We start from the raw sequence: 18310 nt of genomic DNA, 5'->3' as shown, positions 1-18310 counted from the left end.
AGTACTAACAGAAGAAAAAGAGGACCATGAAAAAGACATGATATTTATTTGAGGTACTGGACCGGGAGTACCATAAGTGCCCAAAAATAATGTTAAATAATACCAGGAGACTTTAATACTAGAGTAGAAAGATAGAATATCTTTTTTTTCTTCATGATAAAGATATCCTACACATACACGCAGACTCAAATGACAACGGAATGAGACCCATAAACTTTGATATGATTAAGAATATGATAATTAATCCAGAGAAATAATATTTTTCTCGTGACACATCCCCCTCCAGGCCGAAACCAAATTTTTTGAGTAGTATGGACATCTATATTAATAACCTATATGTTTCCTGCAGTCGATTTTGATGATATACATAGTTATAAACAAATGAAGATCAAAAAACGGTAAATTTTCGCTTTTTTCGTCTATTACTAAAAAGTAAAGCATATTAAACAAATTTGAAAATAAGAAACTCATAAATCGTATAAAAACTTAAATATGGCGGTCGCTGAATATGTCTATCCTTACTTGTTGCTTAGAAAATTGCAAAATAAATCATAAATTTTGAGATTTTATAAATGTTCATAACTTATGTAAAAATCAAGTTAGAACGTTTTTATTACGTTGAATGCTGAGACTTATTGTGCTTAAATTATATTTTAAATTTCAAAGCAATCGGTCAAATAAATTTAAAAGTTATTTAATTTATGTTTAAGTCAGAAAATTATGAGGTTACAGTAACACTTCGGACAGTTTATGAAAGAAGAACATTTATACTATTAACTTAATTAAAAAAAAATACATAAAGTAATTTTAAACAGTGTAAAACTATTTTGCAAATAGATGTCGATTTTTTCCTTACTTATAAACAATTAGTATAACTTTTTAACCATTACCCGTAGAAAAAATATTTTTTTATATTTAGAAAGACTGAATTTTTATACACATAATAAGTACACACTGTAATAAGAAGGTTCTATGTTAATTTTTACATAAGTTATGAATATTTAAAAAAAAAACTCAAACTTTATAATTTATTTTGCAATTTTCTAAGCGACCAATAAGGATAGACATATTCAGCGACCGCCATATTGAAGTTTTTTATATGATTTGTGAGCTTCTTACTCTCAAATTTGTTTAAAATACTTAACTTTTTGGTAATAGACGAAAAAAGCGAAAATTTACCGTTTTTTGATCTTCATTTTTGTTTATAACTATGTATATCATCAAAATCGGCTGCAGGAAACATATAGGTTATTATTATAGATATCCATACTACTCAAAAAATTTGGTTTCTGCCTGGAGGGGATTGTGTCACCAACAGGATATTTTCTTCCTTGTTTCACTGAACTAAATAGGTGGGGCATGATTCCCTCACATACATAAGGGAATCAGTAAATCTCCTGATAATGAAACGATCCAAATAGAACATAGTCATCGATGCAGGGCAAAGCTGCAGCAGACTGTGCCACAATTTTAGATGTTAGGAATTTCAGATGAGCAAACATAAATAGTGATTACTACATGGTTAATGCACGATTTAAGGAGAAAACATCAATAATAAAAAATATAAACGGAAAAAGGAGAGAAAAAATTTAAACTTATACAAATACTTCCACACAGCTATGATGTGAACAAGTCAATTTTAGCTCAATGGTACCTCGAGCGTGAAACATTGGATATTTTGTACATCCATATGTAAAATCACATCAATTTTATATGTTCCTATGACGGATTAATTTTAAAGGGTTTTTACCCTAATATTTTACTTTGGTGGTTAGCATGTTTGATTCAAGAAACACTGATGATGATCGGTAAACCGATTGAAAACTAGTTCTGTTTGTTTTATGATGTAGCTCTATATAGGGATTTTAACAAATATACATCTTTTATAAAGGATTTCATGGTTTTTTATAATAAATTGTATACAGCCAACTACAGGAAATTTTTTCCTCGTGGATTTTTTTATATAAATCGTTAAAATGTGAGATCTTTCTCAAAGAATGAGACCAAAAACATCCTTCTACGTTTTGAAAAAGCAACTGCCTGGCTATTTGAAGATGATGTTTTTTCTCTAAAATGGGATAAACAATAGAATTGTCTAAAAACTACTCGACCGATCGAGACCATCTTTTGTATATTTAGTAACTACATAAAAACTCCCATTATGGAATGTACTTTAATATTTTTATTGTTTATTTTAATAATTGTAAACAATTGAAAATGTGCTTATTTTCAGAGTTACATAATTTGCAATAACTATTTTTCTATAAACATTTTTTGATTTAGAAAATCATTTATAGAGCAAGTATTTTCAAAAAAGTAGTTTGTGGAACGTTTTCATCTACAATGCGTAGTTTTTTTACAATATTGAAATTAATGAAAATACTAACTTTTTGCTTATAGTCTAGGCGCCAAATAGAGGTCACCGTGTCCTTTTCAATTCTGATGGACAAACTCGAGTTTCGAGGGTGGATTTCGATCCGAATGGTCAAAAAATTGTTATAAACAATTGAATTGTTTACAAGGCTCTGGATCATAAACTAAAAGAAGTAAAAAAAATGTTTCAAACAAAATTTTTTCCTTAATAAAAAATGAATAAACAAACGTTTACTAAACTTAAATCCAACAATTAGAACTCAAGATATTGTAAAATTAGTGCACAGTGCAAATTGCAAATTGCAAAATAAGCATTTTTATAAACTTTATCGATCGTAACTCGGCTTCTACGCATGCAAATGAGCCTTAGAAGGTCTTATTTTAAATCTTAATTAATAAACTTCCAAAAAATCTTATTAAATTACTTTATCTTCATTTGTTTTAAAGTTATACCCGTTTGAAGTTATAATTTTCTTAAAAAAATGTACATTAACTTGTTTATAAGGATTTAAATCAAATTTGAGCTATAAACATTTACACTTTATTTAACAATAATGATAGAAGAACTCAAAAGGAACATTTTGAGCTTACGAAAATGTTCGTAAGTTTATTTTTGACCAAGATATCTATATTTTGGCTACAAATTTCGTCACTTACTTGAATGTGAGCCGATCTTGCCCTCATAGCGCGCCAATAAAATATCGATATCTTGGCCAAAAATAAACTTACGAACATTTCCGTAAGCTCAAATTGTTCTTTTTGGGTTCTTCTATCATTATTGTTAATTAAAGTATAAATGTTTATAGCTCAAATTTGCTTGAAACCCTTATAAACAAATTAATGTACAATTTTTTTAAGAAAATTATAACTTCAAACGGGTTTAACTTTAAAATAAATGAAGATAAAGTAATTTAACGAACTTTGGTTTGGAAGCCTATTAATTAATCTTTAAAATGAGACCTTCTAAGGCTCATTTCCATGCGTAGAAGCCGAGTTACGATCGATGAAGCTTCGAAAAATACTTATTTTGCAATTTGCAATTTGCATTGTGCACTAATTTTACAATGTCGTGAGTTCTAATTGTTGGATTTAAGTTAAGTAAATGTTTTTTCTTCGTTATTTATTAAGCAACAAATTTTATTTGAAACATTTTTTATCTCTTTTAGTTTTCTGAGCCAGAGCCTTATAAACAATTGAAGACACAAGTGCATGAAGGGTCTATGTGACAATTTTTTCAAAATATGTTTTTTATGTTAAAAGTAAGTTGTTCAAACCTAGAAATCTTTCCGACAAGTCAAACACATCCTAAAATTAATATTTTCTAACTTACTAGAATGTAAAGGATCTATGTACACAGTAAATTTTAAAATCTAAGTGCATAAAGGATCTATGTACACTTTATATATATATATATATATATATATATATATATATATATATATATATATATATATATATATATATATATATATATATATATATATATATATATATATATATATATATATAAAAAATATATAATAAAAGTTTTTTAAGTTTTTTTTTTAAATATCATTAATAAATATATTAGTTTTAGAACTACCTATCCTATAAATTTAGTCTACTTAGATCTTATAGTAAAAAAGTTCTAGTATAAAAACTTTGACTTCATTTATCTCAATAACTTGAAAATGTCACATAGACCCTTCATGCACTTGTATCTTCAATTAAATTGTTTATAACAATTTCTTGACCACTAGGACCGAAATTCACCCTCAAAATTCGTAATCAGTAACCAAAAATCCATATGAAACTGTTGAGTTTGTCCATCAGAATAGAAAAGGACACGGTGACCCCTCTGGCGTCAAGACTATTAATAAAAAACCATGGCTCAGTTCAAATTTCGACATCTACGATGTGGCACACCTTTTGTATTGATTTCTCCCAGTTATTTGAGTTGAAAAATAGCGGCCAGTAATTTTTTTGTTTTTTAATCCTTCGTTTTCTGGGGTAAATATACCATAAAGTAGAAAAAAATATTTTGTTTTGACTTTCATATTTAAAGAGTAGCTAAACCATTATCTTTTTTGATATTGATGCAATTAAAAGATGGGAATAAATATGTTTTATACAATTTGATTGTAAATCCAAACGTTAATAATTATTAAATAAGTTCTTTAAAAACTCTTTATTATAATAAAGAGTTTTTAAAGAACTTATTTTTTATTGACTTATTTTTAAAAGTAATACATTACCATTTCAGCAGTGATGGTTGGAAAAAATTCGAGAACTGCTACGTTTGGATTTAATCCTGTAAAAACGCTGAATTTTTTGCATAAATCAATCTTCTTTATATAATGATCATACACTGAAAAAAAAGACAATCGATGTAAAGTTCAACAAAGTATACATTTCATTTGCTTTTCACCTTTAAAAAATATATATCTAAAAACCAACACATCAGAGCGGGTTGAAATTTTCGAAGCATTTTATTATTTTGGATATTCGAAGTATGTATTTTAGATAAAGATCATGTATCTTTATACACCAAGATATTATACTATAAATTCTTTTCGCTGATTTTTCAAATATGGACAACACGCCATATGGAAACCAAAAATTTTGAAATCATAACATGAAGCCAAAGAAATCAATCTAGGATCTAGAACGTCAATGTGTGTTTGGACGTTTTTCTTTGGCAATTTTGTCTATCCGATCATCTGGTATTCTGTTGTCCTTGTCTCTCCATTCTCATCTTTTGTTTCTTGTCGATCGTTCTACGTTTTGCATGTCACAGATTTTTTGCATTTTTTTACTTTTACGGTCATATTATTAGAGTACGCATATCCCGCTATTACTTTTAATTTTAATGGTCGCATTTCCGTAGATCTTAGCACTCTCTTGGCTTACATATTCTTATATATTCTTTATATTCCTTACATTTACTCATAGATTTATTTATCCAAAATATGTCTCATAAATATCCAGATATTAGTTGTGTCTTTGTTGTTTGAGTCCTATATACATACATACATACACATTATATATATTTTTCTATGAATAAATTGAATTTTGCCAAAACAAAAACAATGACAAACACACAAGATAATAGAAACGTAATACTAAACGACACCACAATAGAAGCCGTTAATGATTATATATATATTTGGGACAGATAATAAAAATAAATAAGGAAAACCAAACAGCGGAGGTAAAAAGAAGGGTCAGATTAGCCTGGGCAAGATTTGGGAAACTAAAATGGATCCTAAAGAATAAGAAATACAACAATACTTGAAAACAAGAGTGTTTGACCACTGCATAATTCCAATTCTCACATACGAATGCCAAACATGGACCTTGACCAAAGCAAACATGGATAAAATAATGAAGACACAAAGAGCCATGGAGAGAGCAATGTTAGGAGTAAAATTAACAGACAAAAAGCAAAACAACTGGGTAAAAAATAAAACAAAAGTCAAAGACGCAGGACAACATATAGCCAGGCTAAAATGGAGCTTCGCAGGTCATAACGCTAGACAAACGGTCAATAGGTGGAATACCACGATACAGCAATGTAGACCATGGATAGGAAAGAGAGCAAGAGGACGACCCCAGATGAGATGGGGAGACGACATTAAAAAGATAGGAGGAACGCACTGGAAACAGAAAGCACTAAAGAGAAGCGAATGGAGGAAACTCGGGGAAGCGTTTGTTCAAAATTGCACGAATTAAAGGGCAAAAGAAGATACACATTATATTATATCAATATTTTAAGAGAATTGAGTAGGGGTAGCGAACATCTTGAAAATTTCAAGATCTTGTCTTGATTTGAAGACAAGATCAAGAAAAGAAGTAATTTTAGATTTCAAGACAAGAAATTTTTTATTAATACCAAGATTTCTTGTCAAGAAAACAAGAAATCTTGAAATATCTTGACTAATAATGAAAAGATAGTAAGCTTTAAATATTTCTTCAAATTTTTGTATTGCGTCTGATTATAGAAGCTTTCTCCAAGATGAATAGGAAAATGCCTCTACTTTATGCCGAGGATCCAAAATAAGAACTATTCAGTATATCCAATTAGTTTTGTTATAGTGTTTCAGTATTTTATCTCTCGCAGCTTGAATGAAGTGAATTAATTACTCGTCGGTAGTGTCTCTATTAATTTAATTATCATGGTAATGAGCCCAATATTTCCAGTTTGTCTAAAAGTAAGTTTACTCCAATTACCACCAATGGGAGTGTGCAAAAATTTTCCCCTTCGACCCTTCGAGTATTGAAGAAAGTGTTTTAAAGCTTCTCAGATACTGACAAAATCGGAATGGGACGTTTCGATGCCGCCGGTTCATCGCCGGCCGTTTCGATGCCGCCGGTTCATCGCCAGTCCATTTCATCGCCGTCATATCTCGCATTTCCTAGAATTCCTAATTAATACTAAAAATAACTAATAATTGTAACTGTCGAAAATTCGAAAATATATCAGATAGCGATTAATTGACTGGCGATGAATCGGCCGGCATCGGCATCGAACTGGCGGCATCGAAACGGCGGCGATGAAACGTCCTAGACCCTGACAAAATTTACTGATCAGAACCCATTGTTTATTTATTATTTTGCATTTATTTAGATTTTCGATCGGGACTCCCCCAGTGGCCGTGTTAGCACGCAACGCAATAAATAGGTCGCCGGGAAATCACCGGACCGGGTAATCAAGAAATTTCTTGAAATTTCTTGAAAGATCTTGAAAGATTTAGAAAGATCTTGAAAGATTTAGAAAGATCTTGAAATTTCTTGAGTCAGGAAAGATATAAAATGTCAAGAAAACGTCAAGACAAGATGTTTTTAAATTTCTTGATTTTTTCTCAAGACAAGACAAGAAGTTGTTGTCAATTGTCAAGACAAGAATTCTGTCTTGTCGACCCTTAGAACTGGGTATGGGTTCTCGTCATCCAGTGAGATTTTTCCGTGCCCAATACTGACAGTTTTGTTCAATTACGGTGCCCTTTAGATGAAATGAGAATACATCTAAAAAAGATGAAATTATTGGAAAAATGGATTTCTATTACATCACTTCACTATTTCTTTCCATCTAAAAGAGATTAGTAAAAAGAGAAATATTCCGACAAGTTTACTATTATCTACATACATATTATCATAATTATTTTAATATTATCCTTTCATCTAATAACTTTCACTTTCGTCCTTAAAATATTTACGTAAATCAGAAAACTGGCCATATAAATACAATTTAAATTTATATCAAGCTTAATAACAGTTAATTTGTTATTTTTTTATTTCGAAATATGTGTCTCGACTGCTAGAATGCAGTGCTACTTTTTTGTTTTATAATGGTCATTGACACAGGTACAATTTCCATTTATATTTAAATTTTTAATACATTTACATTGGGTATAATATTAGCTACAATACACTTTTTGAAATACATTTTTTTAATTAAATTTTTCCAACTTTTTGTTTTGAAAAAATTTTAATCTATTTTTATAGTTATTGTTGTTTGAGATAAGTACGTTTTTTAGGTTGTTACCAAGATTGTATTTTCTTCTGGTTGTTACATTAGGTAAAGTTTGTTTAGCAGTAAATGGTTGACTTCAATTAGTGTGGTCGTAAATATAATAAAAGTTATCTGACTTGTAGTCGAGGAGATGAAGCATTTTGGCTCGCAATTTTTTCGTCCAGCATGGATTTACTTGAAATTTTCACAAAAGGTAGGAAATAGTCCAAGGATCATTTTCTATATCATGCTGCTGTACGCTAAAACCTTGGGGGTAGTTGCCACCCCATCTCGAGGGCGGTGATTTTTTATTACATTTTAACCATGTAAATCGATGTAAAAAGTTATTTTAAGAAAAAAAGGTTTTTTACATTTTCTTCGTAAAACTAATATTTTTCGAGTTATTCGTGGTTGAAAGTAACAGTTTTTCGACGGAAAAATCGACTTTTTTAGAGAGATTTTTGAGAATAACTCGAAAAATACGCATTTAATCAAAAAAACTGTAGATATAAAAATTGTATCTTTTAGTAACACAAACGAAACTATTTTTCTATAATATTTTTACGACCAATACAAACCGAGATACGGCATGTTAAAGGTTAGCTTTTATCGTCAAATGCATAATTTGAAATAATCAAAGCCAAATAATGGGAAAACTTTGCATTTTTTCAGGAAAACTTACATGATGTTTTTTCAAGCATACTATAAGATCTTTCAAAAAAATAATAAAAAGTTTCTAGCATAAAAATTGAGCAACTTATGATAAAAAAAAGTCGGTACCTGTTTTTCTCTACGAAAAAAACAGTATAGATCTATTAAATTGTCTACTTATAAAAATTGCAATGTTATTAAGGGTGACTTTTAAGGGTTGAAATATTATGATATTATATCCTAATGCATAAAACAATCATTATTTAATCAGTCAAAACCAAATTTTACCTATATTAAAGTTCACAATGTTTTAAGGGTAGTTTCACAAATAAGGGTAGTTTACACCCCTGAAAATAATCAACGCCCTTGAGCATGATATAGAATATGAAGTACAGGGTAAGATGATCCTAACCCCAATTTTTTATGTAAATTGATGCAAGCCGAAATTATTCTTTTAGGATAAGTAAACTTTTCATATATAGCTCCAACAAGGGTGGTTTTAAGGGTTGAAACATTGTGATATTATATATTAAAGCACAAAACAATCATTATGTACTAATAAAAAGCAGATTTTGACAATATTAAAGTTTAAAATGTTATTTTATAATTTTTTACAATTAGGGGTGGTTTTCACCCTTAAAAAACCAAAAGCGTTCAACGGCTCAATATAGAAAATGAACTAAAGGGTAAAATGAGCCTAATCCCAAATTTTTATACAAATCGATGCTGGACGAAAAAATTGCGAGGTTTTGCCATTTTTCCAGCTTCATTTCCTCGACTATTGGCCCATTGTTAAGACCGTTACGGAGCGATAAGCAACCGATGTAGATAGAGTTACTAGACTAGACGGTACTCCTATAATAAAACAAAGGATCCACAAAATTTACAATAATTACGACGACAAAAACAAAAAAACGGATGTAAAATATATTGTTTTGCCTTATATACCCGAAATTAATGTTTTCAAATGAGTTTTAAAATAAATTAAATCTATTTTAATTGCTAAGATTATAAAAGAACAAACATTCAAACATATTTTAAATTTTACCTGAAACCGGGCTTTTTATACTATGGAAGTACCAGTAAAAGTATTGACCATTGAAGTCAACCATTTACTGCTAAACAAACATTAATAGTATATTAAGTAGTGTTGACAATTAACCCATTCGCTGCCGATCATGCGCCAGCGCGTGATGTGGTTACTTCAGTTAGGTGCCGTTCAACAAACTGGCTTCTAGCCAAGTTCCATCCTCTTCGATCGGCAGCGAATGGGTTCATCATCATTCAGCCTATACTTGTCCATTGCTGAACATAGGCCTCCCGTAGTTCACCCCACAAATTCCTGTCCTGAGCCGCTTGCATCCAATTTTGGCATATCCGCTTCAGGTCATCTGTCCATCTTGTTCGAAAGTCTGGGTCTCCGCTCGAGAATACGTTTCGTCTATCTGCTGCCCTTCGTTCGCGTTATATACCCTGTCCAGTTCCATTTTAAGGTCGATATTCTTTTGATTGCGTCGGACACTCCTGATCTACGGCGCAATTATGTGTTGATTATTCGGTCTCTTAGGGTTAATCCCAACATGGACCATTCCATTACCCTCTGTGTTGTTCAAATTTTGTTTGCAGACATCTTAGTGAGCGTTAGCGTTTCCGCACCATAAGTTAGAACCATCAGCACACACTGATCAAAGACCCTTATCTTCAAGCAGATGGGAAGAGCTTATTTGAAAACATCTCTTAGCTTTCCATAAGCCGCCCAAGTCAACACTATTGTACGTATTCACTCATTGGTCTGGTTGTCTCTACTTAAACGAATTTCGTGTCCCAGATGTTTGTATGATGATGTACATATGTTCTATACTTGGTTCAGCTATGATGATGTTCTCATTCAGAACGAGGTTTGTCATCACTTGTGTTTTTGAGTGGTTGATCTTTAAACCCACTTGTGTAGAGGCATGGTAGGGCCTGTCGCACACTTCGATGACATGATCAATGCGATCTGTTATCAGGACGATGTCGTCCGCGAACCTGAGGTGACTAAGTTGCTCTCAATTTATGTGTATGTCCTTTTCGTCTAGGTTTGCACGCTTACGCGAATGGGTTAAGAAGTAGTACAGAAGTCGTGGTGTTGTAGTACTGGCACAAGCGATTGTTGGAATTCATTACATGTCCAAATGTCCCTATGTAGGCATGCATGTCCTATTATTAATCTTCGAATATAAGAATTGTCCTTTCTTTTCATTGGTAGACGTTGGTAGGAGATGTTTGGTTGCAAAGTGTTTAACTTGGTTTTGCTTTTTTTCCAGTGGTCATTCCAAAGACCCATTATTTGAATGTTCTTTTTATATTTGATGATGTTTGAACCTCTCCCGTTGAATTTCGAGAAAAGGTATATTTTACTGCTAGATCGGCTTTTTCAATATTGTTAGACTAAATCAGAGGCGGATCCAGCATCGTTAAGAGGGAGGGCCGATTGGCTAAATTTCTATAAAAATTAGTGAATGTTTTTATAATCCTTATATATAATTTAAAATAAATTAAATCAGTTGGTTTGAGAGGGGAGCCGATCGCCCCCATCCCTCCCCTGGATTTGGCAATTAACTAGAAAGAACTTATTTGGTTGGAAAATTATTTGCTTCTGTATTCGTCGTGTTATTGTCAATATATCTTCCCATATTGAGATACTATATTTAGCAATAAATATAATTTTCTTTTACTTTTTATAGCCGAGTAATTATGTGTGAATTATGTTTTTTGTTGTTATATTTTTTTTTCTGAGAAACTATTCGTTTATCTTCTTTGTTCTGATGATATCACTATTGGTTTAATCGTTTCTGTAAAGTAATTATGATATAGTCAATTTCTCTTTCTTTGAAATGTTAAATTATTTTCTGAGAATAAATCGGTATAGGTATTTCTACCATTTTTACACAATAAATTTTTTTATATATTTTCTACCGTTTTTATTGTGCTCCGTCAAAAATTATTGGTTAAATTTTAATCTTAATCAAGGATATCTTAATTTTATTTACAATAAATATATCAAGTATTTACCTCGAAATCCTATACCTACGTCTACCAATGAGTGATAATTTGGGGAAGCAAATGCATCGAGATCATCGGTTGAAATCTTTGCTACTCGATTTCCTCTAAAAAGCTTGTTGGCAAAGAATACACACACTTCTGGAATAAGAAACGATCCAGCGATAAATAGAGATCCGAAAAAGTTGTCTTTTGCGTCACTTCGACTTTCAAAAATGGGTATCTGAAAGTAGATTTCTTGTTGAATAGAACGATGTTAACAGTTATTTACATTTTTAATGAAAAATCTTTTGTAAAATGTATAAATTTTCACAGAACGTTTTCGATTTTTTACATCATCATCAGTGTTAAAAATAATTTAATTGCAATCTGAGCTACCAAAGAAATACCAGGGTGAGAACCCTTTAAATGGTATAGATTAGATATATTAGATGTAATCGCATATTTGCTTAAAATTCCATAGGATGAATGGTATTAATGAAGCATTATGTCCTTCGGCAAAGTAAGACTTTCCCCATCACGTGGGTTGCAAAGCGAGTTGATGTGTCTCTACTCATGGTTGGCTACTCATGGAATTGTCATCTAACTGTCGTCATGTAGACATATTCCGGTAGGTGTGTTGCTGGAATTAATTGAAATGAATGTAATAAAATGAACGGTAAATATTTATTTTATTGTTGTACAAAAAATGTGTTCCGCTTTGGTCTCGGAAGAAAAGGTCGATGTTAGCGACGACCAGGGGTGTGACCCGATGCGTTTGCCTGCCGAGTTGTTACTAAAGAAAAAACCACAAACGATAATATGTTTGTGTTCCTGTTTTCCTCGAATGCATTAAGTGAGTTGTTGACATAATGGTCTGATATGGTAACTAATTTATGTGGGTGAGAAACAGATGGTGACAGGGTAAAGCCATGTCTCTCTAACATTTGTATTTGAATGTGCATTTCGAATGACTAACGTTGTTTCGTTTTTGAGAAAAAATATTAAAATTAAAATTAGCAAAAATAGTAATTAAAGCGTATCGCTATAGACACATCAACTCGCTTTGCAACCCACGTGATGGGGAAAGTCATACATTGCCTAAGGGCATAATTCTTTATAAATACCATCCCTCTTATGGAATTTTAAGCAAATATGCGATTATAATATAATTATATACCATTTAAAGGGTTCTTTGGTAACCTGGTATTTCTTTGGTGGCTTAGCTTGAAATTAAACTGTCTTTAACACTGATGATAATTTTGTAGAAAATCGAAAACGTTCTGTGTGTTTATTTTAATAAATATTTTTATACCTTTTACAAAGGATTTTTCATTAAATATTTTTGTGATTGATGGTATACAGCCAGCAACAGGAAAAATTATTTCTTTTCCTTGTGGGTTTTATTTACATCTATTATAAACATGAAAAAAAGAAAAGAAGATAGTGTTCTATGTGCACAATAAAGATAATGATAAAAAATCAAACATAAACCAAAAAAAAGCAAGAATCGAATAATTTTCTCTTTGGATGTCATATTTAACCATCGTTTTAAAACAAAAATATTTTCTTTTAACTCTTTAAATTGAAATTAACTCTTTAATCCATTGAAAATTAACTCTTTAATCCATTGAAACCTACAGATGAAATATTTTCAGCCTTCCGCACAAAATTAATCGGTGATAATGGTAGGTAAGATAAAAGAGTGAGAACTAAATAATAAAAATCCTTCTTATAGATTCGATTATATTCGATTCGATTCAATTCGTTTAAATTCTATTCCATTCGATTTTATTCGATTCTACCTATTTAATTTAATTTAATTTTATTTAATTTAATTTTATTTTTTTAAATTATATTTAATTTCGTTTAATTTAATTTCATTTTATTTAGTTTTATTTTATTTTATATCCCTGTCTGTAGCCCTGCCTGAAGCTATGTAAAGTTATTGTACTAATAAATAAAATATGTAAAGAAATAGTGTACCTATATAAAAAGAATCGTATATGTAATTTTAAATAATCGCAACAATACTATGGGAAAGAATAACTTGTATTAAATATTATAAAACTTACTTGAGATCCTGTAATAATAACTGGTTTTTGTAAGCCATCTAACATGAACGACAACGCTGAAGAAGTATACGCCAATGTGTCAGTACCGTGAAGAACAACGAATCCGTCATATTTGTTATAATAAAACTAAAAAACAGAGTAATGTCTATTTCAATATTATTTGTATTCAATTAGCTGATATTATTAGTAATTATATACAGTGAGCACGTAAAGGTTGGAATAAATTCATTTTTCATGAATGGGCCACTTTGGAGATAAATCAAGAAAGAGGTTGATTTTTATTTTTAAATTATGATTTTTCGGAATATATCATATTAGTGACGTCATCCATCTGGGCGTGTCACTGGTAAGTAATATCCGGCTCGAGGGACCAAATGTTTTTTTGGGGTGTTGTAATCACTAACAGAAACAAGTTAATAACAGGGTTGAAAAAAAAGGTTATACAGTATGTCCCTATAAGTTGTATCCATATGGAAAACTTTTTTATTATTAGTTTTACGAAAAAAAGTTATTATTTATAAAAAGCTCTGCATGGTCCAAAACCTAAGATTTAACCATCAAATATCAAATTTTTTGAATATTATACGAGGTATGTCAAAAAGTTTGAATTTCACTCAAGAGTAAAGTAGCTTTATTTTTCACAATATTGAAAATTGCTCTTATGAAAAGTTGTTTGGAATTAAAAACTATATTCTAATATGCAATTACATCCTTCTAATTGAAAAAATTTTTTTTGAGAAATTTTGGATAACTAAGATTATTTTAGGTTATTTCAATTCTGATAACTTTTTTATTATTAATTTTATAAAAAAAAGTTATTCTTAATAAAAAGTTCTGGATGGTTTAAAACCTAACATACAACCGTCTTATATCAAATTTGATCAATTTTATACGAGGTATGTTAAAAAAGATAAATTTAGATCAAAAGTATAGTATCTTTATAGTTCAGAATATTTCATTTAGAAGGATGTAATTACATACTGAAACACAGTTTTTAATTCTAAATAACTTTTCATAATAACAATTTTCGATATTGTGAAAAATAAACGTATTTTACTCTTGAGCGAAATTCATATTTTTTGACATACCTCGTATAAAATTGATCAAATTTGAAATATGTTGGTTGTATTTTAGGTTTTAGACCATGCAGAACTTTTTATTAAGAATCACTTTTCTCGTAAAATTAATAATAGAAGAGTTATCTGAATTGAAATAACTGAAAATAATGTTAGTCTCCATAATTTCTCAAAAAAAATTTTTTCAATTAGAAGGATGTAATTGCATATTAGAATATAGTTTTTAATTCCAAACAACTTTTCATAAGAGCAATTTTCAATATTGTGAAAAATAAAGCTACTTTACTCTTTAGTGAAATTCAAACTTTTTGACATACCTCGTATAACTACGGTGACCATATGTACTTATTTAAGTAGGACAGTACTTATTTTTAAATATTGTCCTAATGTACTTTAAAACCTTTCTAAGGACAAGCGAATGTACTTATTTTTTCTAAAAAATGAATATTTTTATGTTCTTCTTCTTGTAGTTCCATGGCCTCCACCTCTTAGGTACTTAGCCAGAAGAATATTTTTATGTTTTACTACTTTTAAACAAATTTCTTTGTATACTGTTTCAGGTATTGCAGCTTTTTTGTCTTGATGGTTTCCAATATTTCCATTGTTTTGTTGACTCTTCTCATGACTTCGTTGTTTGTTACAGGCTCGGTCCATGCTATCTTTAGGTAATACCTTCACCCACAGTTCAAATGCTTCCACCTTTTTAGTAGTTTTCGCGTTAATTGACCATGCTTCTATCCCGTAAAGCCGAGTCAATAAAATATAACACCTTGTCAGCCTAACTCTCAAATCTTAATTATTTCAGTTCTCTTGCACAAACTACCTTTCTCATTTTATTGAAGTTGGTTCTTGCCTTCTCTATTCGAACTTTGATGTCTTTGGAGTGATTAATTATTGTGCCAAGATAGTTGTAGTTTTCAACTTGTTCTAAAGTTTTACCTTTAATTGTCAGGCTTTTATCATTATTTTGGGTTTTTGATATCCTCATAAATTTAGTTTTCTTGATGTTTACTGATAATCCATATTGTTCTCCATACTCAACTATCTTGTTCATTAGCTTTTGGAGGTCTTGGAGGTTGTCCGCTGTTATGATAGTGTCGTCAGCATATATAATGTTGTTAATTGGCGTTCCATTTAGGTACCTTTATTCCTGCTGTTTCTTCCTCAAGAACTTTTTTCATAATTTCTTCAGAGTATGGATTTAATAGTAGTAGTGACAATATACACCCCCTGTCGCACTCCTCTTTTAATTTCGAACTCTTCTGATGCGTGTTCGTTAATGCGTATGTGTGCCTGCTGTTTATAATATAGATTTGTTATAATTCAAAGGTCATTGTATTGTAATTGTTTTGCTTTGAGGACGTCCATTAGCTCTTTGTGGCGGACTTTATCGAAAGCCTTGTTGTAATCTATGAAACAGACGTACATATCCTGGTTCACATCCAAGCATTTCTGGATTAGTAGTGTAAATCCAAAGTGGGTTTCTTCAATATCCATATCAAGTGTTTGGTAAATGCGTTTATGAATGATCTTTAAAAACATTTTAAGTGTGTGAGGCATCAGGCTTATGGTGCGGTGGTCGTACACAAAACTTCACTGCACAAGTGAAACATTTTTACACAAAATGTGTAACCTACCTAGAAAACTGGAGTACAAATTTTCATGAATTTAAACTATTCAAAAGCATAGATCTAAAGCGGGCTCCACACTCTCGGCGAAGTTACTTCGCCAAAGTTGACTGAAGTCCGAAGTACCGTCACTACACACTCGTTCTACTTTGTGAGGAAGTGCGATACAAACAAAGAGCGGCGCGATACCGACAAAGATCCCTTTGACCAGACCGACAGAGAATGGAAGTAGAACGAAGAGAGGCAAAGTTCCACAAGGTGGCCGTCTACACTCTTGTACTTGTTGAACCTCGATCGACTTCGTCGAGAGTGTGGAGCCCGCATAAGAAGTGAAATAACATGGAACGATGTTTGTTATTCTCTCGAAGCTTTTAAATTGTATATCGAGGCAACCATGTTAAACGAAGATCAACTCCTTGACGAACTGGGAATTTTGAAAGACGTGGCTACAAGTGAAAAAACTGCTGAGTGGAACAGAGAAGAAAAAATAGTCAGGATCGATGGCTTAAAGTTTTTAAGTGTGTAGAGTGTAGATCAATTCAAACTTAAAAACTTACAAATATTATGCAAATTTATTTTTTGTCTTCTGGGTACTAGTGCGGCTATCGAGCGTTTATTTTCTGTAATAAATAATTATTATTGGACGTCGGAAAAGTCACAAATGTCCATATTCACTCTCAAGGCAGTGATGCTGGTGTACGCAAATTTTGATGAGATTTGTATGAAATGTTTCATTTACTTCAGTCGAAGCCGGACCTTCTTAAATTAATCTTAAATTCAGAAAAATATGAATGATGCAAAAAACCGGAAGAAGATGAGGCTATTCCAGGTCCCTCATCTAAAAACTCTTAATTACAGACTTGTAACTTTTTCAAAGTTAATGTAATGTGTTATGTTTAGTTTAATTGATATAATTTTTTATGTTTAGCTACATAGTTTATTTATTTTTAATGCTAAAAAGTTAGATTTGTCCAATCACAAGATACATTTTGCGTTTTTAATACATTTTTGTTTTTTGTACTTTTTTTTCTTTAAAAAGATATGGTCACCGTACGTATAACATTCAAAAAATTTGATATTTGATGGTTAAATCTTAGGTTTTGGACCATGCAGAGCTTTTTATCAAGAATACCTTTTTTTCGTAAAATTAATAATAAAAAATTTTTCCATATGGATACAACTTACAGGGACATACTGTATATACATGTGTTGTTTCGTTGGAAGTTTGAACTCGAATCATGCTTTTGGTGACTTTTCAATATAGCCCTTAATAGTCAAAACCAAAACATAATATGAGGAGCATTGGCATACTGAGTCGTAGTTTCAGATAAAATACAAAAACAACAAATTAATATACATATTTATAGCTAAAACTGTATTTATTTTTATTATAAAATTTCACCTGTATAATGAAGTAATATACAAACCTCAATATCTCTCGCTATTCTAATCCAGTCTTTGGAGGTCATATTGCTAGAATCTAGTAACGGAGAATATTCAATCATTCTGTAAATAATTTTGTCTCCACAACTCCTAAAAATTAAGTAACCCTATTAAAAATATGAACGTGAAAAGGACACAAAATACATTGAAGATATCGTGCATAGTTCTTTATTAAACCTTGCCCAAGGACTTTCGCTCTGTGAGCATCTTCATGGGCATTTCGTTAAAAAAAGGAAGCTAGCTGGCACATTCCGGAATGCCGTAGATATTTACTTAAAATAATAATAAAAATGACACACACGGCTTAAAGAATACGGGTCGATTTACCCCGGTATGGGGTAGTTGAGCAGTAAAACACTATTATATACATCAGTATTTTATTCAACGTCAGTTCTATCTATCTAATCAGCCCTAAACATCCATCCTTGGATATAGGCCTCCTCTTCCTTCTTCCATGCCTCTCTATCTTGGGCAATTTACATCCATTTTGACCCAGTGTGTTTCTTCAGGTCATCTGACCATCGCATCTGTGGTCTTCCCCTTTTTCGTTTG

General features: G+C 31.0%; 1 protein-coding gene across 3 annotated transcripts in view; it reads right to left on the bottom strand.

Annotated features, from left to right (window-relative positions):
* Positions 1-18310, bottom strand: part of LOC126880497 (60 kDa lysophospholipase) — an 84134-nt gene that overhangs the window by 21476 nt on the left and 44348 nt on the right. For all 3 annotated transcript variants that reach the window (XM_050644376.1, XM_050644375.1, XM_050644377.1), the window contains exons 3-6: positions 17743-17848; positions 13612-13737; positions 11570-11780; positions 4608-4720 (exon numbers count right to left, since the gene is read on the bottom strand). In XM_050644376.1, the coding sequence (XP_050500333.1) occupies positions 4608-4720; positions 11570-11780; positions 13612-13737; positions 17743-17848 (556 nt within the window). The remainder of the gene's footprint in view (positions 1-4607; positions 4721-11569; positions 11781-13611; positions 13738-17742; positions 17849-18310) is intronic.

Source organism: Diabrotica virgifera, chromosome 2, assembly GCF_917563875.1.
Source record: "Diabrotica virgifera virgifera chromosome 2, PGI_DIABVI_V3a".
Taxonomy (NCBI): Eukaryota; Metazoa; Arthropoda; class Insecta; order Coleoptera; family Chrysomelidae; genus Diabrotica; species Diabrotica virgifera.
Note: the sequence above shows the minus strand (reverse complement) of the source record. Positions and strands in the feature narration are given on the sequence as shown.